The sequence below is a fragment of the Rhinolophus sinicus genome, chromosome 1 (genome assembly GCF_057876585.1).
Source record: "Rhinolophus sinicus isolate RSI-liver-muscle chromosome 1, RSI-T2T, whole genome shotgun sequence".
Classification (NCBI taxonomy): Eukaryota; Metazoa; Chordata; class Mammalia; order Chiroptera; family Rhinolophidae; genus Rhinolophus; species Rhinolophus sinicus.
The window spans coordinates 23,784,360-23,811,028 of record NC_142501.1 but is presented as its reverse complement, the minus strand read 5'-3'; the positions used below and the strand labels follow the sequence as shown (position 1 = coordinate 23,811,028).

The following is a 26,669-nucleotide window of genomic DNA, read 5'->3' as shown; positions in this document are numbered from 1 at the left end:
AGCGAGACTAACAGTACATGGTGTGGTGAGTCAAATCCAGGTCTATTTGACTCCATTGTTAGGGTACCGATCACTACACTGTTCTGCCCTCCAGTAAAATGAACAGATGAGGAAAAACTGAACTGGTGAAGGATAAATGGAACAGATATGAGAAGAAAGGGAAACATGAAAAAGGTGGTACTACTTTAAAAAACACAGGAGGAGTGTTTTCAGGTAAATGAAGTAGCCGACTTATATCCCATTTCGTACCATTTCCTACTTTCTTCTCCCAAATATAGAAAGTGACCCTAAAATCTTTACATAGTTTAAGGAACAAAGTATCATTTCCATGAACTTTCTTCTCTATCATCAGCCATCAAAAATTCGAGCCCGTAAAATCAGATTTTATTAACTAACTAGTTGTCCTCACAACAATATTAGTTGTCGCTGTCTATAAAGCAGCAACTTTCAAACTTCAGCAAGCATTGTAATCACTTGGAGGGCTTCTTAAACACAGATTTCTGGGCCCCGTCACTAGAGGTTCTGATTCAGTAGGTCTGGGGTGGAGCCTGGGAATTCGTAATTCTAACAGGTTTCCAGGTAATGCTGACGCTGCTGGTTCAGGGACCACACTTTGAGAATGACTGCTATAAATGAAGCTAAAGAAGTTAGATTTACACACACATGCCTAGGAAAAGACGACTATTAAAAAAAATGGCATTTCTTAAGAGGCTGCCTTCCATTCTGCAGGCACAGTGTACAAACCCAGCTATTTATTTCTGCGTACCTCTAAGGAACGGTGTTCACAGATACACAGATGTGGGAGAACAACAGACCTTACGGCCATGCTGTTCATGAGGCAAAAGACAGTGCTTTTAACGTGCAATTTGGTCAGCTAAGCAATCAGAGGGACCCAATATCACATTCAAAAGAGACAACCATATCCAAATTTGATACCAGCTCTTCATGATCCAGAAAAAGTATATGTATAAAAATAAAATGCACCTAAGCTTTGCGATGGAAAAATCTGAAGCCAGAACCATTCATGTTTCCAACTCTGAGCGTCTGCTGGTCCAATTGCTTATGACTTTTTTTTTTTTATAGAATAGAGATAGCAAACATTCTCAAGGAACTAGATCCCTGGAAGCCAACATAGCCTTGGTCAGATAACCTGTTTCTTACCTGTACCTGGCTCTAGCTCCAGATTTGACTTGTTCACGCCTGGTGTCAGGGCGTGCCATAGTTACAGCACTAGGGGCTACCTCCACTGCTGCAAAAGTTGAAATCTATATGAAAGCTGGGGGGCAGGAAGCCACAAACTAGCATTATTTTAAAAGGAAATTGCTTCCGACTTCAAAGCAGCCTGAGATTAGTAAGGAAATGAGGTTTCTATCCCATAGAGTCTTCTAAATGGAGACTTCTCATTCTAACATCCTTTTGAATGGAAAAACACTTACTATATAATCCCCTTTACTTGGTTATCCAGATTCTCTTTAGAGGTTGATAGTTCTCTCTCTCTCTCTCTCTCTCTCTCTCTCTCTCTCTCTCTCTCTCTCTCTCTCTCTCTCTCTCTCTCTCTCTGGAGGGGGTGTGGTTCTACAGTAACTTTACTGTAACTGAGAAACCGGGCTGCAATAAGTCTACACAATTAGGGCAGATGGTGGTTATCTTTCCAAAGTGTGAAGCCTGAGTCCAGCTGGCAGCACACACAGCTTAAAACCAAAGCCCAGAATCACCTCTTTCCTGGTTCTACCCTGCATCGCCTGACTCATGATGTGAGAGGAGCAACTGCACAACAGCACTGAACAGAAGCACGAGGTCCACCTGGGCAGAGGCAACGACCCAACAGGAAACAATCACTGAAGAAGATGCCAAAATAAAATGCAGTTGCCTACACTCTGCTATTCTTTGCTGAGAAAGGCGAGGGTGTGAGCTGAACAATAAACTATGTTCTTCATTTTTCAAATAAGTAAGTCCTGAGAGGATGGGGTTGATGTTCAATCAAGTAGTAGAATAAGATGAAAGTCTAGGCAAGTTCTAAACCTTTACACCTAACGAAAAGGACAGCAGTGATAAGGGAAGAGAGAGGAACATGAAAATGCCTGCAATTATTAAAAAGGAGGGCCTTCTTTCTTTTTTTCCCCTCTCAAATGAGACAGGAAACAGCATCTTGTATTTTCCTTGCTGCAGTGGCAGCAGATTTGCTGGTTTTCATAAAACACAACTTCTGTGATAGGGTCTGTTGATAAGATTGTTCAATCACGGGAGGACAAACTGTTAATGTTAGGACTAGGTCTTCTCCCAAATCCTCTAGTCTAGGCTATTTCTCACGCTGGATCCACTGAGGAACCCCCACATCATTATAATGTGCCGCAGTTAAAGCTCCTGCAATATTGCAGTGGCATGAGGGACAGGTTTGGGGGGCGGGGCATGATTTTCTTGCACGTGTAAACTCTTGGAAAAGCTGGAGATAAGAGGCTGGGAAAGAGTTTGGTTTAGAGCCCAAAAGTCCCAGACGCCAGCCATGGATGCCTCTGCCCCATTTCATAACATGTTCTTTTCTGAGAAATACATTCCATCACTGTGGTTTAAAGAAATGTTCCCCCTACCACTGTGCACTCTCCCTCATCCTCTGTGTGAATCTCACAACAGCAGACTGAAAACAGGAAGGCTGTCTCTGTTCCTTCTCATGAGGGAAATCACTTGGTGTCCTGGTGGATGGATGGCATGAGCAAGGTAGCCCAGTTATCCTAGGCGACCTGTGTCACAGAGAGGCGGCCAACCTTCGTCCTGTAGAAGGAGAACTCCATCTTGGTCAGCGGCTCCATCTGTTCAGGCGTTAGCCACTCAGGTCAGGGATGTGCTGCCCGTTGTGGGAGGAGCCCTCTTTCTTGGGCTTCGAGACCGGCTGAATCTTCATGCTAATGATGAGGTTGGCCACTTTAACGTCTTGCAAACACTGTTTTTGACAATGTGAGCTGGTCAGAACGGTGGAGGAGGGTTGGAACACACTGAACGGATCAAGATCTTTAGCTGTGACTCCACGCTTGTGGCTGCATTAGCGTCTTTGCAGACTGCAGTGAAGGCTCCCACAAGCTCACTGTATAAGCCCATGTTCTTGGCATAGAATTGGCAGAGACAAGCATTAATGCCCTTTTTGATGACGTGGTGTGTAGCCCAAGCATCCTGTTTGCCATCCCCACAGGCGAAAGCCTAGGTAAGTCATGTCAAGAAATGCAGAGGGATTCTTTTTCCACACTGCTGTTGCTCTTTCCTTGCACTGCTCAAGAAGAGGTCCACTCGCATGAGACTGACGGCACAGGCGTGCAGAACACTTTACGCTGGCATTTCTGCAGTACCCTTCTTAGCATCTGTGAAGTCATAGCCACAGGTCTTGGGGTCATAGTATAGATAAACATGTAGCTGCATGCCAGCGTCTGTGGAGATGGGTGTGTGAGTTCCCCAGGATGGTTGGGGCAGAGAGACATCAAGACCGAACTTAAAAATCTTTGCAGATAACTGGCTTTGATCCTTAAGGCTCCCGTTCCAGAAATGACCTTCATGCATAGTGACATACCGGCCACTTTGCAGCACTTTGCTGTTCTCATCCAACACTAGGTCTGCAGACGCCTTGCAAAATTCAGCCGTCTTAGCATTGGGCAGGTATTCTCTGTCCAGATTGTTTTGCAGCAATCTGGGCCTCTGCTTCCAGACACTAGGAAGCATATGTATAAGGTTTCCAGGCACCACCTCCCAGGCTCATCTTTTTGCTGTTGGTGTCTCTCTTATAGGCCTCTGTGACCCTAGGATGGGATCTGGGGCTTGCGTCTCCACATGGGCCCACCAGGCGCTGGCTGTGGCAGAGGCCGAGGCAGCAGGGCCTGGGTGGAGGGTGTCAGTGACCCCAGACAGGATGTAGATGGAGTACAGCAGATCCACAGTGGGCGGCAGGAGGGCAGGGGGTACAGGAGGGAGCAGAGGGTCAGCAGTCACAGACATGGGCATGGGCTCATGGTTGACAGTTTTCTTGCTGGGAGAAGATTGAACAGAATAGTATTTTAAGACTTTTGTAAGTCTCTGGTAACTCAGCGTAATTATCCCTTGTTGAATTTAGCTGGCTTAATAGAATTAGTTTTCTTTATAAGTCAGAAAGGCAGTTTTCATTTCTGAAGCTCTGGCATATATTTACAGTGGGTGCTGACGGTCACCTGCCGTACCTGCACCAGGTTGTTCGCGTAGCCAGCAAACGGGGTCTGGCCACCAGAAGACCAGGCCCGAGAAGTGTCCTGGGGTGGCTCCGCCTTGCTGCTGGGATGGATAACTTCTTGTTTCAGTTCATCTACAACAAGCTTGCCCTTCAAGTCTCAGCTCCTGAGCTGGGGCCCGTGGCAGCACAGAGCCAGCTGTGGCTGGGGCTGACGCACAGGGTGTTGATGATGTCCTCACCATCTAGCACATCAAGGTGCTTGCCTTTGCTGGGGTTCCACAGCATGGCTGGCAGTCCTGCCTTCCAGAAGCATAGAGGGATCCATCTGGAGAGACGTTCACAGTGGTCAGGTGACCCGTGGCTGTTGTGGCTCGTCGTCAGCTTGCAGTGGGTCAGGTTCCATACCTTGTGCAGCTTGGCCCAGCCACAGGAGAGGATGATGGGATTGCTGCTGTTGGGTGAGAAGCAGACGGAAGACACCCATTCCGAGTGGCTCTCATCCTGGTCAGTGTATTTGCATACTCTCAGAGGATATAACAGAAACGTCTAGAATTTTCTCTTCAGCCTTAGAAAGTGTTGCTAACTCTTTGAAAGGTAACATTCAGAAGACTTTTAAAAAAGAGAGAAACTGTTTCTTTTAAATGCATACTCATGAATGTTTTATAAGGCTCCTGAGGACTCGAGTAATTTAGTTGGGTTGATCAGAGCCATTCAGGTTGTCTCACAGGTCACTCACCCCACAGATATGGGCTACGCTGGGCCGTGTCTGAGGGGCCGTGTCTGTCCTGTTGCTCAGGGCTCTACTCTGAAGCGACCCTATCAGGCTTGGGTTAAAGGAGACAGTGGAGGGAACAAACGGCCAGCATCTTAGTCAGTTTGGATTGCCACGACAAGAAAACACAGACGAGGTGGCTTATGAACAGCAGAAATTTATATCTCCCAGTTGTGGAGGCTGGAAGTCTGAGAGCAGGGTGCCAGCATGGTCAGGTTCTGGTGAGGCTCTCTGCCAGGCTGCAGACTGCCAGCTTCCTTCCCATCGTATCCTCACGTGGCAGAAAGAGAGCGAGCTAGCGATCTGGCCTCTTATAAGGACACTAATCCCATTCATGGGGGCTCCATTCTCACGACCTAATTACCGCCCAGAGGCCCCCCTTGGGGCCATCACACTGATTTTAGGGGTTCAGTGTATGAATTTAGGGGACCACAAACATTCAGCCCATTGTAGCCTATAAGCTCTCCTTTTACTAATGCATGTAAATATAATGGCAGCAATTTACTAGCACTCTACCTCACACAAACTACAGTCCAGTAAGTTGACATGTCTCTAGAATATCTGAGTTATTTTCTACTTGAATCATACCCGAACTCAATTAACTTAGAAAAAACAAATTGTTCCATTCTTTATCTGAAGCAATATCGTTCAAAGATCCATTAGTGTCTAGAGACTAGTAGGTGTTTGTTGAATGAATGCTGCACTTTCTTCAACTCGGGAGCCCCAGCTTCCTTTCTAGAAATAACAGCATTGTTTCTATTTTTGTTACTCTCTGGCAGCTGTCCTAGTTGTTGTAGTTACCCCGTTGCTGCCTGCACCCCAGCGATTCAGCCCAGTACCGTGTTTCCCTGAAAATAAGACCTAGCCGGACAATCAGCTCTAATGCGGCTTTTGGAGCAAAAATTAATATAAGACCTGGTCTTATTTTATTATAATATAAGACAGGGTATAATGTAATATAATATAATACAATATAATATAATGTAATATACTATACTATACTATCGGGTCTTCATAATATAATATAATATAATATAATATAATATAACCGGTCTTATATTAATTTTTGCTCCAAAAGACGCATTACAGCTGATTGTCCAGCTAGGTCTTATTTTTTGGGGAAACAGGGTACTGACTGGGCTCCTGGTCCCTGCAGACTCTGTCCTACATTGGGATGGGAAAAAGAAGTCAAATGGAGACGTCTACCCTTTAGGATACTAGGACGCCTTTTAATTTTTGATTTTTTTTGTTTTGCTTTGATCATAAATATCAGAGCAAAATATAAAATTAAAGAATTAGAGTGCCCTCCTCCTTGCCATCCTCTTGTCTAACCCCCATCATAGATGCATCCCACAAGGGGCTGGCTGTCTGAGCCACTTTGTTATCTTGTTTGGAACAAGGTGAGTTGAGAACAAACAATGACAGTAATTTTCCGTCATCTCCCTATGCCTACATTGCTATCATTCAATCAAACGCCTACAGAAGACCTACTGCTGGCTCAGGTGATGTACCAGGTCCTGAAAATACAAAGATGACACATTCTCTGTCCTCAGGGAGTTCATGATCTCCTGGGAGATGTAGACAAGTAACAGTTCAGATGAAAGCACAAGGAGATGTGTGGACCTAGAGGGAAGAAAGCTTAACTCTGTCTTAGGGCGAGAGGAGGTCAGGCCACTCTTCACAGAGGAGAATTATTATTCATTTCATTGGCTGGACAGCAAAAGATACCAGGCATTAAACTGCGGTTGTTATTTTTTTCACTTTAAAATCTACTCAACAATAGTCCCCATTTATTGTCAAAGCTGGCTTCTGGGTGATAATGCCACTAACATGATTATGCCAACCTCTCCTACTGCTCATTTTACACTTTATATCTGAAGGTCATGGGTCTAAAAACTGGCATGGATGTTTTCCAAGGAATCTGGTTATCATGCTTGACTATTTATAATTCTAAAATTGACGATTAAAAAAACAAGTTAATAGGCACTTTATAGGATGGGGATGAGGTTGGAGGAGTGACTCAGCAGAGGAAAAAATGAGAAGCACCTTGCAAGCATAGACCAACTCCAAGGGCACTTAGACTACCAGTGCCCAAAGCAGAAGGCAACTTACGATTTGTTTTTCATTGGTGAGGACGTGTTCTACGTACCACGTGGAATGCTCCTGGGGCCTTGACAGGTCTGAAGCCATCGACAGGTACACACTGATCAGCGTGGCCATTACAGAAGCAGCTGCCCTTGACAATGAAATCATAGATGGCATAGTGTGTAAAATGTTGAGGCTTTGCGTTCAGGTCATTTCTCTGACAGGGACAAGACTGCCGTTTTAGCAGCTGGACACGAAGGTTGGTGATCTTCAGCTGCTCCTGTACTTTGGCACTGTAAGGGTTCTCCACATCATACGGTGGTGACAAAGCTCTGAAAATAACCTGTAAAGAAAAAGAAGATACCATCAGTGTACAGAACTGTGTGCCCACCTCGAGTTGTGTGCCCCACGTAGTCCTGGTTTGATTTATACCTTGTGTCTATAAGTGATAAGATCACAAGAGGTTTTTCGGCCTTGATCACACCTGGGGAAGAGCTGCCCTGTGATGCGAAGGAACAGATGTGCTGCCTGTTTGGATGCAGAACTATAACTGAGTAACCAGCAGAGAACTGACTGTTGAGGTGAAGGCAGCCAGGCAAAGGTCTTGGGGGAAGAGCATCCTGGGCAGAAGGAACAGCAAGTTTAAAGGCCTTGAAGAGAAATAAGTCTTGGCTTATTCAAGGAGGAACAACAAGGCCAGTGTGACTGGAGAAGAGGGGATAAGGGGACAGTGTTTGGAGAGGAGGACAGAGCCAGATCATGAATGCAGCCCTTTTAAAGGCCATCGTAGGGTTATTGGGGGAATAGAAGAGTAATGGGGGAAATAAAAGAGGCCCTAGGGTGGGGTGATGCAAAATTCTCTAGTGAACCTGTTACTTTGAGGGAGTAGAGGATGGTGGAAGAGGAAATCACAGCCAGTAGAAAACAAGGAATATAAAAAGGAATTCCAAAATACAGTATAACATGAAACAGTATTATAAGGAGGCTAACACTAAGTTATACCTTATGCAAATTAAAAAACCCAATAGAACAAAGCAATCTTGTTAATTTATATAATAAGAAACACAAAGTCCCCCCCTAAAAAATTCTTAAGTATTTCTTGACTTTTTAAAGATATGTTAAAACTACACACACACACACACACACACACACACACACACACACACGATTTTCTTTTTAATTGAAGTATAGTGGACATACACAGAAATATTTTGAAAACCAAATACAGTTGACCCTAGAACAATGAAGGGGTTCGAGGCATTGAACCCACCCCACCCCCATGCAGTCAAAAATTCAAGTATAACTTTTGACTCTCCCCAAACTGAACTACTAATAGCCTACTACTGTTGACTGGAAGCCTTCCCAATAACATGAACAGTCAATTAACACATGTTTTGTATGTTATGTGTATTAGGTACATAACATTATTAGGTATATTCTTACAATAAAGTAAGCTAAAGAAGATAAAATGTTATTAAGCAAATCATAAGGAAAAAGAAATACATTTACAGTATTTATTGGGGGAAAAAATCCACATATAAGTGAACCCACGCATTTCAAATCCCTGTTGTTCATCAACCGTAGTATGAAAGTAATTATTAAAAAGTAGGCTTTAGATAAAGTCCCATGTAGAGAGAATGTATCTAAAAGTAACTTCCCAGAAAAAATGTATTTAAGGAATACTTTAGATGTAAAAATTACATTGTAGAAACTGATTTTACATCAAGAGTATGAAAAGGTGAGAATCAACTGTAGATCACATCTCCGGGTCTACTGGTGGTACAGAACTGTCCTCAATGAAATACAACTTTGGGGGAGCGGGTGATAATTCAAGGGGCACTTGGCTTCCTACAGCAACTCTCCATCCAGCAGCCCGAGTGATTCTCTATAAACAGAAGTTGGATCATGTCACTCCCTTGCTTAAATCCATCCCCACCCAAAGACCTCCCATTTCTCTCAGTAAAATACAAAGTCCTTATAATAGCCCTGCCTTAGTTTTGTTCTTAGTGCTTATTATAATACTACCTGACACATTATATTTGTAGTTGTTTAATGATTCACTGTCTTCCCAGTCTGGAATGTAAACTTCTAGAAAAGGGTCACCGACGTGTCCCAGGACAGTGCCTAGCACTGTCAATACCGTTTTGGTAAATTAATTGATTAATTATAATATTGTTCTTGGCATTCAAGTAATAGCTGAGAATTTCAAAAACCTTAACTTCCTTTTATATAGTCCTAAACAGATTCATATACTGAATTCATGTTATAGCACCAGAATGTGAGCGGTAAGAATGTGTATTTTAACAAGTTATAAATAACTACATCATTAACCAGCATCTACATTTCTAGCTATTTTTGAACTTGCAAAACTTAGAAGTTGTGCCTTAAATGCAAACAATATTCTGCCCCATTTATTCACATGTAAAGTGGTGGAAAGCAACATATTACAGAATAAAATTTTCCAACAAATATGTCACCTATTTGAAAGTCATTATAGAAGTAAGGTCTCTTTTAACAATAGCTTAACTCAGAACATAATTTTACATTTTGAATCATTTTTTAAAAATTGACTCCATTGTGCACTTTCTATGGAATTCGTTTTCAATATGACATCCTAAACACTGGAATTCTGATAGACATCCATGAGGTACACTTGCTCTAAATACGATTAATGATGTGACTACCTCCTAGTTTATCAACCACAGTAATGCAAGGACATGGAAAAGGGTAACCAACGCCAAGCAAACAAGTATTCCGCTGCAAAGTCTATGGCATACTTCTTTGTGCTGTTGCCCACCCTTCTTTTCCCTGAACATTGGTGGCAACTGTTTGTTCTCTCTGTTCCTGTCACATAGTCACCCTTGACATTTGCTCTGTTCCCTCTCGCTCCCTTGCCTTCACCCACCTCCCCCCTGAGAACTGTTCACATGCAAGGCTAGAGGAAGATCTGTCAAGGTTTGTAGGAAGTTAGAAGCTCTTTTGCTTCCTGAACCCAGACTGTGGAAGCTGAATGGCAGCTCTGTGTTTGGTGTGCATGACACCACAGTTGGCACGCTGATATCAGCAGGGAAGGGACATCATGACCCCTGAGGCTGCATGTTGGAAAGGAGACAGCAGAGTGCCACAGACACAAAAGTGAACGGGAATTCAAACCATGAAATCTTTTTTCCAGAAAGGAGACGCCTTAATCTGATACCCTGGGAAATGGATCTACCCTGCATCAGGAAACAAAGCGTGCGCCAATCCAGATGCTTCAAACTTCTGGCAGGTCGCCCTTTGGGTCCCACCCAGTTTTTCTTCAAACATCCCCAGAAGAAGCCTGTATGGCACTGCTGAAATAAGAAAAAGTGTGGAAGCACTCCATAGAACGTCAGCCTCTTCTATTTTTGTTCCCGTCAGGAACAGGATGTATCTATGGGCCCATCACTGTTCCTCTGTCTGTGATTACTTCGGAAGATACACTCCCAACCAGACATAGTTAAAAAGCCAGACAGGGACTAGGATCAAACCTACTTTGATGTTTCCAGCTTGTTCGTGCTTAGCCGGGATTTCATGATCTTATTATTTAAATTAAGAAATTTGATTATGGTTTAGTGATGAACACTACGCTCATTACAGAAAAATCTGTCACTCAACAACGTAGAAGACAGTAAGAACCTACAATGCGATTCACCCCAAAGACAACCAGCGAGACCAACTTGATATGTTTCCATCTAAACTTCTGTATGTATATACGCAGGTGCTATAATGTAAACAGCTTTGTTTTAACTTAACACTACTTTGTGAATATTTTTCCTAGTCAATAAAAACACATCAGTGGGTCTCAAAGAGTGGCCTCTCAGACCAACAGCACAAGTATCGGCCTGGGAACTTGTTAGAAACGCAAACTCTTGGGCCCTATAGGAGGGCCTATAGGAGGGCCCAAGACTGAATCAGAAACTCTGGAGGTGGGGTGTTTCAACAAGCCTTCTATGTGATTCTGATGTCCAATAAAGTTTGAGAAACATGGCTACATAATTGAAAAACCCGCTTAGAGTTCCATTGTGTGGCTATGACATAATTTATTTAGCCAGGCTACTAGTGTTAAGCATCTCAGTTTCCAACTTCTCAGTATAACCAACAACAATGAACAATCTTATAGCTCAAATGTGGGAGTGTATAATATTCTGAAGATAGATGTCCAAATGTGAAATCAATAAGTTAAAGGAAATGCGTAGTTTTAAAACATAGCTGAACTTCTGAATGAATTATGGACCCTTTCCTAACTAATCTTTGGAATCTTCAGATTTCTCTAGGCTTGCCTCACTTCTCGAAGCCTGGAATCCCTCCAACTTTGCCTAAAGATCTGGATTCTTGGCTTAAGTTTTGCCATTGCTTATGCCCTAGTATATAACAAACAGATCCTTGAAAAGTTCTGAACAAGTAAGGATCGCCTGTATGTTCTGTCTTTTCTAGAATACTTACAACCCCCCCCCCAATAATACAGAAAATTAGTAAAAATAGCATTCTATATGTCTTATACTCTGAGATGAAAATTTCAATAGAATATTAATACAGTGTGAACAGATTAAGAAGTAATATTAGCTGCATAATAGTCACGGGATTCTTTCAGTATCAAACTCATGCATTACATATTGCTCCATACCTAAAATTGTGTTGCCATTGTTGAATCATAATAATTCAAGAAACTTAGTTATCACATTAAAAAAAATTCTTTTTAGATGCTAGCGTGAGGAATATTTCAGTTCCAAGTCATTACCCAACCTATGGGCTCCATTGGCACTTGTTCTTTCCATGATAGCACTTTTACACTTGTACACTGTTATGGCCTATTTCCTCATCTGTACCTCATATTAAACTTCTCAGTGGGCAGGGATCTTATTTGATTAACAGCTGCGTCCTCCTGCATATCCCACAGTCCCTGGCATACTGTAGCATTTCATAATTATGCTGAATGAATAAATGAATTAACTATTTCTCCAAATAAAGTTTTTAAAAAGGAGAAGCCAAACACAGAATAGGGTTTAGAAGAATAAAGAAAGCAAGATGTTCTTACCACAAGTTCTGCTCTCATGAGAAGTATGTGAACACATATACACGTATAATAAATACCTATTTAAAATACATAATTTCAAATGACTTTGTTGATTCTTTTTCTTCAGTAGCACACAAGATCTTTCATATTCTTAAGAAAACAGGTTAGGCAGGCATGAGTAAGCACCAAAACACATACAAATATTAGATATTTTCTATGGTTTCTGGCCTAGTTTTCTTATCTATGAAAAATGAAAGTTTCAGTATCATAACTGCAGTTGTTCTTTAATGGTTTTTGAAATCCTAGACATCTTCATATTATCAAGAAAAGCAGCTTTGGTTGCAGTGGTTTTCTCTATTGTTTTTCTATTTCATTTTTGCTTTTATCTTTATTATTTACTTTCTTCTGTTTCCTTTGGGTTTAATTTTTCTCTTCTATTAGTTTCTTAAAATAGAATCATAGATCATTGATTTGAGACCTTTTTTCGCCTAAGTACTTCTTTAGTTGCATCCTATAAATGTTGATAATAGTTTTCATTTTTAATTCATTTCAAAACGATTTCTAATCTCTCCTTTGATTTCTTTATTGACCGATGAGTTATTCAAAAGTATATTATTTAATCTCCAAATATTTGGGGATTTCCCAGATACCTTCCTGTTATTGATTTCCAATTTCATTCCTTTGTGGTCAGAGAACATATTTTGTATGGCTTGAATGCTTTTACCTTTATTAATACTACTTTATGGGCCAGTATATGAATTACATTGATAAATCCTCCTTGTGACCTTGAAAAGATGGTGTATTATACTGCTGTTGGTAGAGTGTTATATAAATAAATGTTAATTAGGTCAAGTTGATTGAAAATGTTATTCAAATCTTCTGTATCTTTACTGATTTTCTCTACTTGTTCTATCAACTACAGAGAGAAAGATACTGAAATCTCCAACTATAATTATCAACTTACCTATTTCTTCTTGCAGTTTTTGCTTCATGTATTTTGAAGTGACATTTAGGGTTGTTATATCCTCTTGATGAATTGGCTCTTTTGTCAGTATAAAATATTCCTCTATCCCTGGTAATATTCTTTGATCTGAAATCTACTTTGTCTGATAATAACATAGCTACAATCAAAAACTTTCTTTTGATTAGTGTTAGCATGGTATATCTTTTTCCATTCTTTTATGTTAATTTAGTTATGTCTTTATATTTAAAGTGGATTTCTTATAGGCAGCATAGTTGTGTGTTTTAAAAGATTTTATCCAACCTGATAATCTATGCTTAATTTGAATATTTAGGCCTTTGAGATTTAATGTGATTGTTGATATGGTTGTGTTTAAATCCACCATCTTGCCTTTTGTTTTATATTCTATTCCCTGTCATTTTCTGTCTTCTGTTGGATTGAATATTTTAGAGTCCCTTTTATTTCTTTTCTGTTTATTAGTTATAACTATTTTTTAAAAAAGTGATGGTTGCTTTAGGGTTCATAGTATATATCTTTAACTTAACACAGTCTATCGTTAAGTAATATTTACCAGTTCACATATGGTATAAAAGACTTACAACAATATACTTGTGCACCCATTTCCTCTTCTCAACCTTTAGGCTACTATGTCGTACATTTGACTTCTACATATATTATAAACTCCACAACATATTGTTAATATTTTTGCTCTGAAGTCAATTATCTTTTAAAGAGATTTTAAAAATAAGAAAAAAAGTTATTTACATGTCTCCACCTATTTTCCCTTTTTGATAATCTTCATTCTATTGTATAGGTACAGATATCCATCAGGTATCATTTTCCTTCTGCCTGAATTACTCCTTTTCTTGTAATGCAGGTCCGCTGGTGATGTTTTGTTTTGTTTCATTTTGTTTTGCTTTTCTCTGCCTGAAAAAGTCTTTATTTCGTCTTCATTTTTGAAAGATATATTTGGTGGATATAGAATTCTAGGTTGACAAAATTTTGTCTATCAGTACTTTCAGGATTCTGCCCCACTGTCTTCTAGCTTGCATTGTTTCTGTAAAAACGATGTCATTTTTATATTTGTTCTTCTGTGCATAATGTGTTATATTTTTCCCCCTTTGGCTGCTTTTAAGGCTTTCTCTTTATTATTGGTTGTTAAATGATCAGATTATGATGTGCCTGGGGATAGTTTTCTTCTTGTTTCTTATGTTCAAAGTTTATTATACTTCTTGGATCTGTGGATTTATAGTTAAAATCAAATTTAGAAATATTTCAGCCATTATTTCTTAATTTTTTTGTTTCATTCTTCTCACTTCTCTCCTTTGTGGATTCCAACTACACATGTATTAGATTGCTTGAAGTTGTTCTACAGCTCACTGATTTATTTAAATAACTGATTTATTTATCTATTTATTTTTCTCTTTTTCCCAATGTTTCATATTGGATCATTTCTATTGCTAGTACTGAACTTCACAAATCTTCTCTTCTGTAGTGTCTAATCTACTAATTCTGTTCAATGTAGTTTTCATCTCAGACATTGTATTTTTCAGCAATGGAAGTTCAGTTTGGATTTTTGTCATACTTTTCATGCTTTGATTAAGGTGGTCAATCTTCCCTCTATATTCTTGAACATAAGAAACATAGTTATAATAACTGTTTTAATGTCCTCGACTACTAATTCTGTCATTTGTGTCATATCTGGATCTGTTTCTATTGATTTATTTTTCTGCTCATTATGGATTGTATATTCCCACTTTTTGCACAGCTTGCTTGGCTGCAAGACACTGTGAATTTTACATTGTTGAGTGCTGGATAGTTTCATATTCTTGAGCTTTTTGCTGAGAGGCTGTTAAGTTACTTGGAAATAGCTTGATTCTTCTGAGGCTTGCTTTTACGTTTGGCTGGGTAGAACCAATGCATCCTTTACTACAGGGCTATTTCGGCCCTTTTACTGAGGCAATACACTTCCACTTACTCTATTGATTCATTACAAAGTTGAATTGTAAGGTTTTACACTTCGGCTGAATATTCCTGGTGCTAAGTGACCTCTGAAGGTTTGTTCCCTTTGTCCTTCAGGGTGGTTCTTTCTATGGCCTCAGGTAGTTTTCTTACATGCAAGTGTTGTTCAGTATTCAGCAAAAGACTTGAGGGGGACCATCTGTAGATCTCTGGAAGTCTCTCCCAGTGCAGCTCTCTTCGCTCTGGTACTCTGCCCTGCAAACTCTGCCACCTTGGCCTTTCTAGACTCTCAGTGCCTTAAGGATATCCATTAGGCTCCTCCTTGGTTCCTACACCCTGCACACCGGACTGGAAACTCTCTCTAGGAAATAAGCTGAGGCGCTCACAGGGCTCACTTCATTTGCTTCTGCTCTCTCAGGGATCACTGTTCTCTGCTACCTGACGTCCAATACCTGAAAACAACTGTTTCATATATTTTGTCCAGTTTTTTAGTTGTTTCAGGCATCAGTGTTAGTCTGGTTCTTGTTACTGCATGTTGGCTGAGAGGTGAAGTCTAGAAAACCAAGGCAGCTTAACTTTTATGAAATACAATTCATAAAACTATAACTGGACTAAGCCCTTATTTTTGTATAGAAATATCATAGAAATGACATATTGAAAGTTTATAATAAAGTTAGAAGTGGGTTACATTTAGTAGATAAAAAGGCTTGACAAACAAATGAGTTTTCTTATTGAGTATATCAAACTAAGAAATATGAAAAATAATTTAAAAAATAAGCATCTAAATTTTGTAAGTTTATTCAATAACTCTTTTTTAGTATCTTTTAATAGATGGGTAAACCCTCATTATAAATGTTTTTATAATTTATGATACCTATATAATTTTCTACTTTATTTTTTTGTTTATCTTATGTTCTTATGCATCTTTGTATTCCCATTTAATCCTGTCTTAAAGATTCTCAATAATACATATCAAAACAGTGAGTCAATATAGAATCGTGGTAAACAGGTTTATTTTAATTTTATGGTGTAAGAATGATGATATAAATATAGTAAAATTTTATTTATATGATGATATTTTATTCATAAGAGAATATACTAGGTGCATAGTACTTTACAATAATCTTACAAAATATCTTAGGTGTGTGCTAATTTTATACCACACCCAATAGGACTAATAAAATTTTACTTTGTAGAAAAAATGGATTTAATATTAATCAATATTAAAATACTTTTTGAGTGCCTACTTTGAATAATGCATTTTCAGTAATAAATTTACACCAACCACAAGAATAATACCACATTTAGAGAAGAATCCCTGGAACTTTTGCCTAAAGTAATCTAATAAGAAGACAAATCACCTCCACAGTAAAAACTATTTCTGTATAAGAAAAAGAATCACATTTCTTCCCTACTCTGTTTAAGCCTGGTTAGAATCACATCTATATGGAGAAACATTTCCAATTGTATGATAAAGTCATCATTTGTTTTATCTGGCCCTTTACTAGTTGATTACAAATAGCATGTGGTCAATTCAGCTGAATCTTGTTATTACACATTGACAACTGCTCTGTTTATTGTCAGATTGATGACACACCTAAGAGCTAAACATAGAAACTGATGTATTTGTCTCCATTTCTACTGTTTATCAAGCTATCCCAAAACTGAAAACGCTCATATTTTTAAGTTTTTAAAATTTAGTGGGATTCACACACTCTAGTTTTGTGTTGCCACCTCACTAACAAGGAAGTGAGGCAGTTGATTATGTCAGTTGATTTCTGAAGCCAGTTTACAGCATTTAGGTTGAAGTTTCAGATATTTGAGATGACAAGCTTAAAGAGCATAGATTCCTAAAGTGAGTGCAGGAACCCTAATAGGAATATGTTCTTGACACAGGCTTTCTGCTCTCCTGGATAAGTAACCTTTTGGAAAGCATGTGAAGTTTCACGCTTTTAAAGGGTTGTAGTGAGTGGGAGTTCTGGAAGAGAGAAGGTTACAGGAAGAGAGAAGGCTAGGCAAGGAGAAGATAGCTTGATTGGCAGGTGGGCGTCTGTGTGGAACAGCTGGTTGGTTTAATTTTAGAACATTTGTCCTTGACTGAGCCACTTTAAGTGGAGCACCTACTTGTCTTAGAGAAATGTGTCTGTCTTTTGGGCAGTACCAAATCCTTTTGCTTACACTCTGGAGCATTAGGCACCCTGTTTCATCAGATAGCCCACCTTTTAAAGTGGGAGAGTCTTATCTACTCAACTAGTCCTTCTAAGATAGGACAATATAACCTAATAAAGCTCTCAATGGAGCTGAGGAATGCAGTGCACTCAAGTGACTTACTTGTACGATAATAACCTCGATTTGTAAGTACACAAAAGCCTCTTTGCATGTTTCAAGGGCATATTTACAGTTTTAAAGTGATGAAAAGGCAGCTTCTTAAATATCTTCAGGGGGAAGGGAAATGACAGAAACACAAGGAGGAACAAGAAACAAGACAGAAAACCAAAATACAAATTAAGATTGGGGCTAAAAATAAATTTTAAAAATCCTCCAAAACATTTAGACTCCTAGATTTTCTTTGCTCTCTGTATTTGGAATCATAGGATTTGAGTGTCAGAAGACTCCTTAGCAATCAATGATCTAGTCCAGCTTGAGAAACTGAGGCACAGAGTGCGTAGAGTGACCTGTCAAAGGTCAACCAATAGGTTTGTGACAGAGCTAAGAGTAGAATCCAGTTTCCTGATCTTCAATCTAATGATTTTTCCTCTATATGATACTTTTATAGTTGTTTGGCAACCAGCCATTCCTGGATTAAAGTTAAATTTAAAATGTAGGATTAAAGAAAATAATATATATGAATTATCCCACTTCCACTTGTCATCCTAATAATGGATGAGACTAACTATACCCTCGATAAAAGCAATACCTGCTCCTGCTTGGCTCACAAGGATGCAGTGAAGATTTTTAAAAAGGTATCAGATGCAGAAATACCTTGAAAAGTCAGTGCTCTTTATAAATAAAAGTGGTTGGTGAATAGCCTTTTACTGGGGACCTGCCTTGTTTTTGCCAATCTCCTAGCTTTGGGACTGAGTCCTATCAAGGAACATTGCCCAGCGACTAGAAGCTAAACGTTGATTGTCTACCTGAGTAACTTCCTAATATCGATCACCTCTGTTTCTCATCCCCATGCTTGGTGCACAGTTGGAGAATCCTCTACTTCATCTTGGATTATCAATACCTTCTGTTTGCCTGACCTACGCTGGAAATCGCATGGATTTTTCCCTCTGTTATCACTGCCCAGCCCATCCAACTCTTACTCCTTCTCTGTGCACTCAACTTTCTACACCAGTCACACTGAACTCCTTTCTGTTCCTAGAAAGCTCCATGGCTCGCTCTCCCTTCCTGGCCTCATGCTATTATTCCCATTGCTTGGAATACTTTTCACACTTCTTTGCCATTGACACCCGCTGCTCCACCCCTTATTTGGCCCACTGACCTCTCTTTTAGGTGTCATCTTAGATGTCACTTTATTCAGAAAGCTTTCTTCACCATTCCTCTCCACTGTTAACCTAGATGAGACATTCTTTCTATGTGCTACTTCAAGCACCGGTTATTTCATCCAGACTTGAAAGTTACCATGTCTCTTTCGATTGCTTATATTCCTCTCTAGACTGTGAGCTCCATGAGTACAAAAGGCCTTTCCTGCTTGCCCCCTGGTGTATAGCCAGTGCTTGGCACATATAAAAGTAAACACATGTTTGTTGAAAGATCATACTCATGCTTAATGATAGTTTACATTTTATAAACTGCTTTCAGTTCTATTTATCTTATTTCATTCTTAAACACATGGTGTGGTATTATTCATTCCCATGTTTTAGATACAGAAACTCTGAGAAGATAATTTATTTGTCCAAGTTCACCTCGCTAGTAAGTGGCAGAGCTCGTATTTGAACCCAGATTATTGGAGTCCAAGTTTAGTATTATTACCATCACAGCACAGCTAACTTGGTTTGGTTATGCAGTAATTGAAGGTGTTAAACTGGTCTCCAAGGGAGTGAAATAATCAGAACTTTTTTGTAGGAGAATCAATCTGGCAAAGAGAAGAGCCTGAACTATGGTGTATGCAGCGGTGATGGGGTGGGCAGAACAGCCATACGTGAGAGGCAAAGAAATGAGTATCAGAACAAAAATTAAAAACAAAGGGCTCAGCTTTAGGGGCTACTCATAAGATCAGAAGGAAGGAGATGGGCCAGAAATAATCCAGAAAAAAAAAAGATCAGTGAGCAATGTAGGAAAATAATGAAAATTCATCATCATAGAAGCCAAAAGAAGTGAGAATGCAAAGAAAGAAAGTGTAATCAATAATAGCAAATGCAATTCAGGAGCAAGAAACAAGAAAAAATTAAGGGGTTTGGCTGGCTCGCAGAAGATGTGAGAGCCTAGATTGAATAAGGGACAGTTTATAGGGTTTTCAAGAAAGAAAGAGGACAAGGGAAAGAATTGAAGAATTTGGGCTGTGTGTTTCTTCATTCATCAGTTATAGACATTTGGGTTGTTTACAGATTTTGGCTATTATGAATAAATGTGCTATGGACATTCAGATAGAATTCATGGTGAGAACATAGGTTATTTTTCATGAGTACTTAGGAGGGGAGTTGCTAGGTAATATGGTAAGAACATATTTAACATTACAAGGAACTGCAAGACTTTTTTAAGTGATTGTACTATTTTGCATTTCTACTAGCAATTTATGATGAAAGTTTTAGTTACTATACACCCCCACTTGGTATTGCCAGTCTTCTTAATTTTAGCCTTCATAGTGGACTGTGAGGAGTATCTCACTGTGGTTTTAAGGTGCATTTCTCTGTTGACTAATGGTGTTTAGCATCTTTTCATGTGTCTATTTGTCATACATCTTCTTTGGTGAAGTGTCTGTTCATCAAACTAAAGATTTTTTGCGCAGTGAAGGAAAACATCAACAGAACGAAAACACAACCTACTTAATGGGAGAACATATTTGCCAATGATACATCCAATAAGGAGTTAATATCCAAAATATATAAGAAACTCATACAACGTAATACCAAAAAACCCCAAACAATTTGATTTACAAATGGGCCGAGGACCTTAATATGCATTTCCCCAGAGGACATACACATGGCCAATAGACATATGAAAAGGTGCTCAACGTCACTAATCATCAGAGAAATGCAAATAAAAACCACAATGAGATATCACCTCACCCCTATAAAAATGGCTATCATCAATAAATCAACAAACAACAAGCATTGGCAAGGATGTGGAGAAAAGGGAACCCTCGTGCAATGTTGGTGGGATTGTAAATTGGTGCAGCCTCTGTGGAAAACAGTATGAAAGTTCCTCAAAAAATTAAAAATATAACTCCCATATGACTCTGCAGTCCCACTTCTGGTATTTATCTGAAGAAATACAGAACACTAATTTGAAAAGACGTATGCATTTCTATATTCAATGCAGCATTCTTTACAATAGCCAAGATATGGAAGCAACTTAAGTGTCCATCCAGTGATGAATGGACTATAACTCGGCCATAAAATAGAATGAAATCTTACCATTTGTGACAACATGGATGGACCTAGAGGGTACTATGCTAAGTAAAATAACTCAGACAGAGAAAGAGAAATACCGTATGATTTCACTTATATGTGGAATCTAAAAAAAACTAAATAAATAAACAAAACAAACAAATTCATAGATACAGAGAACAAAATAGAGGTTGCCAGATAGGAGGAGGGTTGGGGTAATGAGTGAAAAAGAGGAAGGGATTAAAATGTACAAATTGTCAGTTATAAAAACAGTCACAGGGATGTAAATTACAGTGTAGGGAATATAGTCAATGATATTGTAATAACTATGTGTGGTGCCAGGTGGGGAGGAGACTTAATAGGGTGGTCATTTCATAAGTTATATAAATGTCTCATCACTGTGTTGTACACTTCAAACTAGTATAATATTGTATGTCAACTTTAATTGAAAAAAGTTTCAAAAGGTTTAATTCTCCTACAATAGTAAAAACACACACACACACACACACACAAACTCTGGGTCAATACTATGAATAAATCAATTAACAGCATTTTTAAAATGAGAGATTCATTTCAGATAATAATGTTAATAACCTTGATAATAATGATTGTTCTTGACCCACTGTATCACCATCTACATACATGTTCTCTTTTAATCTTCAAACATACACATGGGGCCAGTATCATTATTTTATAGGTAGGAAAATATATCTTGCTATTAAGGAACTTATCCAAGATTATTGAGAGCAGAGATTAGAAACCCCATGTGTCGAATTCCAAAATGTATTCTCTTTCTGTCACATTTATCCACATGATGCTAAGAAAAGAACCCAATTTAAAAATAGGCAAAACTTTGAATGGACATTTTTCCAAGGAAGATATGCAAATGGCCAATAAGCACATGAAAGGACGCTTGACATCCTTAGTCATTAGGAAAATGCAAATCAAAACCACAATGAGATACCCCTTCACATCCACGAGGATGACTATAATCAAAAAGACATAATAGCAAGCGTTGACGAGCATGTGGAGAAATTGGAACGCGCATACATTGCTGGTAGGAATGTAAAATATTGCTGCTGCTGTGGAAAACAGTCTGGCAGCTCCTGAAAAGTTTAATCTGGAGTTACCATATGCCCCAGCAATTCGACTCCTCAGTATATACCCAAGTGAATGGAAAACCTACGTCTACACAAAATCTTGTACAGAAATGTTCGCAGCAGCATTATTTATTCATAGTAGCCCCAAAGCAGAAACAACCCAATGTCCATCAACTGCTGAATGAATGCGCAAAATGTGGTACATCCATACAATGGAGTATTATCCAACCACAAAAAGGAATGAAGTACTGGTACAGGCTACACCATGAATGAACCTTGAAAACATTATGGTAAATGAAAGCCGAACACAAAAGGCCACATACTGTCTCTTCAAGTAACTGAGACCAGGGGCTCTGGGTTTCCCGTGCTATGGGGTAGCTTAGAAATGCCGAGGCAGTAAACTGGGCAGTCACAGGCTTCACTGTTTGCTTCCCTCTCTCACAGATTAGTCTTGTGCTGCCTATTGTCCAATGTCTGAAACAATTGTATCACATATTTTCTCTGAATTTCTAGTTATCTTACTGTGGGACTATAATTACTACAGCAGTTAATCCTTCATGAGCAGAAACAGAAATCCCATTTCAAATTGATCACTTTTTAACATGTTGCAACTTATGGAATGTCAAAAATCCGACAAAAGGAAAAACCTAGCTGATTGATCAGTTTGAATATGAAATGTAATTATTCTTTCTTATTTCTCCCCTACCTCTCTAAAGGATAGAGGATTCTACTGGAGATTTTTCCCTTGAGCAAATAAAACTTGCAAATAAAATTGCTTTCCATATGATTTGTTGTATTTGGAGGCATACTCAGTATTTAAGTAGCAGAAACTATAGTGTTGCAGATATCCCCCCCTTTTTTTTCAAAGTAGATGAAATTACAATGGCTCCAGGTGGCTATTTCACTTATTAAGTTAAAAGTTCCTAGAATTTCACGTGGGCCCTACTATCATTCAACACGATCAGAACAAACCTACTTATACTCTTCTATGCCTCAGTCACTTACTTGTAATATCAAGCTACTTTAATGCAGATTGTAAAATTATGCATATAGTAAAAGTGAATTTTCCTGTGGCAGGACAATAGAGGCTTTAAATAAAGGGCACTAAAAGAGTCATCCTTGGATCGCCAATGAACTTACAAAACCTAGTCACATGAGAAGAAAGATAAGCCATGAACACTCAGGTGTTCACATCCAGAAGAAGTCTCTAAGTCTACCTAACTACATCTACGTTTCTATAAACACAGAGTTATTTTCTTGTAGTCCCCTTCTCTAAGAGTAAGACAACTCTTAATCACCAACAAGACCAAATGCTAGTAAAATTATCCATTCCGGCAAAAGCTTCCAGCCATTTTTCACATGAAAGGCTTTAAAATGGTTTTATCACCTCTGTTTATCCCCTCAATTAATCTACCTTATAAAAATGCATATATATGTATAAACTTTCCCTGACAGGGTGCCATAGAAAACCATAGCTGGCAATTGCAGTAGTCTCCCCTTTATCCATGCTTTCTCTTTTTTTCTTGGTTTCAGTTACCCATGGTCAATGGTGGTCTGAAAATATTAAATGGAATATTCCAGAAATAAACAATTCATAAGTTTTAAATTGCACCCCATCCTGAGTAGCATCATAAAATCTCGGGCTACCCTGCTTGGTCCTGCCCTGGGGTCCATAGTATCCATGCTGTATAGACTCCCCGCCAGTCACTCAGCAGCCATCTAGCTGATCAGATCACCTGTCTCGATAGCACAGTACTTGTGCTCAAGTAACCCTTATTTTACTTAATAGTGGCCCCGTGGAAGCGGAGTTGAAACTTTATCCTAGGTATGTACGTATAGGAGAGAGCAGTATATATAGGGTTCAGGACTATCCACAGTTTCAGGGGGTCTTGGAACAACATATCCCCTGCAGATAACTGTGTGGGGGGGAACTACTGTAGTTTGACTTTAAAACTAGCTTTCTTGTCAAACATGTGTGTGCCTATTGGGATTTCCATAAGGCAAACATCTGCTAGAATGTGCTTTTAACTTTTCATTTAGGAGACTTCATCAGGAGCACCCAAAATGTCTTGATTAAGGTTTAAAAAATATATCAAATTTTAAACATTGTTACCCTGGTGAGGAGATCCTCGCTACGAAACAGACAGACTTCAAAGAGACCTCCCAACTTTCCCTAAACCACAGCAAATATTTGCTGTTACTGTTGCACTAGGTAGCATAGGGTCACTTTGTCCTTCATTTGTAGGAGACCTTGAAGACAGCTACTCATCACCACCATGAAGTTTTCCCAGTAAAGATCAATCTCATTTACCTCCTCCCATTAAGTTCCAGTCTCACATAGAAGGATTAGTTGCAAGAGATGAATTAAGGGAGAGAACTGAAAGCTGAATTAGAAAGAAAGACTTGCAGAAATAAAAGCCAGCAACCGGCTTAAAAAGTGAAAAACAGATTTTTTTTCTACTTTGACCTACATTTAATGCATTACAGTCAACTCTACTGAAAGACTGGTAGCCCAAATTATGCAATTCATAAAGACAGAAAACAGTACATACTATAAAATTAAGTTTGTGTCCTTTTGTTCCAGAGTAGAGGTTATATAGAGAAGAGCTGGAAGTACAGAATTATTCAGGATGTTTAAGCCACGGGGCTTACAGAGCAAGAAATCCCCCAAAATAGAAATTCTGACCTCCAAGGAGAAACAATTGAAATCTCATTTCAGTTTCCAAAAATATTTTTTTCCTATACTTTAGATGAGAAAAAACATTTCCAACCTGGATAGAAACTTGGCTAATATAAATTCTAATTGTATCTCTAAACATTAGTGTCATTTTTTATTCTAAATGATGACTAGGCCATGATTAAATATGATAAAATCCCGGGTCTATGTGATACTAAGCTTTTTAATAAAGGAATTATAATCATTTATGTATTAACTTAATTGTTACTTATTGAGAAATCCTTTGTATCAGGCACTGTGGTAGGTACTCTGGATACAAAACTGGTAGAAAACATTAATAATGCATTCATTTCAGTTGTCCCCTAATTCTCGAAAATTATGCTCTGTCAAAAGTGGTGTTAGAAAACAGCTCAAAATATTGTTATATTTAAAAATCAGAAGAGAACGTAAGGCCACTTAACCCAAATTTCTCAGTGTAGGAAGTTCCACTAGACTAGCTGATACCAATCCGTTTCTACTAGATCACATACCCTCACAGGCAGGATGTTTCATTTTGTGATGGTCTTAATTATCAAAAAGGTTCTCTGTGTTAAGCAAGGATCTATCCTCTGTAACTTGTAATACTAGTCTAGGAGCTATACAAAATAAGTCTATTTTATCTTTAATATGGAAGTCCTTCAAATATTTAAGGGCAGCTATCAACTTTCATTCTCCGGGTAAAATATCTAGTGGCTCATTTCACATGTTTTCTAGACCATTTACCACTCTGGCTCAGTAACAAATGACCTCTGTTTTTTTCTTTCTTTTTTAAATTTATATGTACATGCTGCCGATGATAATATTTTCCAGTCCTTTTATCCTCTAAGGTGTCAAACTCTAACCTCTATATCTGCACATTCCTTTTCCCAATTTTATTTTTTAATCCAAATGTATTTCAAAGGTTTTTCCATAATGTAAAGAATATTCAGATTTTAAAAGACCTATACAGTATTTTCAGTACAGCAGTTTGGAAAGAAGTGGAGTTGATGAGTGGAGACAGGGGAATGAGAGGGAAATATTAGTTCTCTATGAGAGTGTCGTTTATGTAGTCTCGTGAGTATTCATCTCCAATCATGGTAAAACGGGGAGGCAAGACTGCAGTTCCTATGTCATTATTTTGGGAGGTGGGGAAGGGGACGAAAGAGTTACTTCTATATCCAAATAGAATGTTGTGATGTTATCTGCATATTTCCATAACACCTGTCATTGTATTATTTAGTTCATGAGAAAATAATATTTCTGGCTACATGCCAACTGAACTGACAGGCAAACTGACAGGAAAGGCTGAGGTAACAAAGGGGTGGGGCCTGGGAGAGGTGGGTGGCAGCAGTGTAAATACTCGGTAGCTACCTGAGAAACAGAAATCAGTTTCCCCTGTCTCCCCACACAATGCAGTGATGAAGGGACTGGCTGGACACCAACCAAGAGATCGAAATGGCCTTTGAGGACGACAGTACCAGGGGCCAGCTCCATAGGTAACACATCCTCCTGGGTACACTCACAGAGTCTTCTAGACCATCCAGAAGTAGCTAAATGCTTTACCAAGTGGGCTTTTAAAGGAGAGCTAAAAAGGAGCAGAAATAATACATCACTGAACTCCTGTCCATGAATCTCCATGTGTGCCTGGGACAAGTTCTTCGTAAACAGGTACTTGCAAGTTCTGGTTACAGTATTTCAAATTGATAATCTTATAAGTATGTTATAAGTCCCTAACTAAGCTGAATAGGACCTCCAGAGGGACATTTGAGGGGGCACATATTATTTTGAAAGACCATTAATCTTAACAACGAATCTGCCATACAAAATCACAGAGAGTATCTATTCCTAAGAACAGAATCAAATCCAAATAGGGAATCGGGATGAGGAGCAGGAATCCAACTCTGCTCACTCGCTCTAAGTTCACTACAGAGCAACCACTTACTGGAATCACTTGGAAATTCCTCCCTGAGTCTGAAATACCAACAAGGTGAAGGTGGATACATTGTTTTTCAGTTTTGATAAGAAATTTTACTTGAAGCTCATACTTGTGTCTGACCGTGACATTGCCATCTAAAAATATCTTTAAAATCTTAGTTCCTTATCTTGTACTTGACATTCATAGTATAGTTTAAAAAGAATTTCTAGAGTCACAATGGAGATGTAGAACTAAATATAGAAGCAAGAGACATGAATTGTCCTTAGTACATCTGATTTGTTCATTTTTCTCTAAATCTAACTCCTTCCAGTCTGCTTTTTCCTATCTATGAAGACTACTAGGTTACTGCTTTAATAAAAAGTATATAATTCTTTATATTAAC

The 26,669-nt window shown here is 38.9% G+C and overlaps 1 protein-coding gene, 1 long non-coding RNA gene and 2 pseudogenes across 3 annotated transcripts in view; 1 reads left to right on the top strand and 3 right to left on the bottom strand.

Moving 5' to 3' along the window:
• LOC141570153 (uncharacterized) overlaps window positions 1-10,345 on the top strand; it is a 41,552-nt gene extending 31,207 nt beyond the window's left edge. The window contains exon 3 of the long non-coding RNA XR_012494065.2: window positions 10,216-10,345. This is a non-coding gene — a long non-coding RNA (uncharacterized LOC141570153). The remainder of the gene's footprint in view (window positions 1-10,215) is intronic.
• Window positions 1-26,669, bottom strand: part of NTN4 (netrin 4) — a 95,033-nt gene that overhangs the window by 50,131 nt on the left and 18,233 nt on the right. For both annotated transcript variants that reach the window (XM_019732200.3, XM_019732201.3), the window contains exon 3: window positions 7,108-7,386. In XM_019732200.3, coding sequence (XP_019587759.2) covers window positions 7,108-7,386 — 279 coding nt within the window. The remainder of the gene's footprint in view (window positions 1-7,107; window positions 7,387-26,669) is intronic.
• LOC109447582 (aspartate aminotransferase, mitochondrial pseudogene) lies at window positions 1,589-3,984 on the bottom strand (annotated as a pseudogene).
• LOC109447581 (small ribosomal subunit protein RACK1 pseudogene) lies at window positions 3,978-6,520 on the bottom strand (annotated as a pseudogene).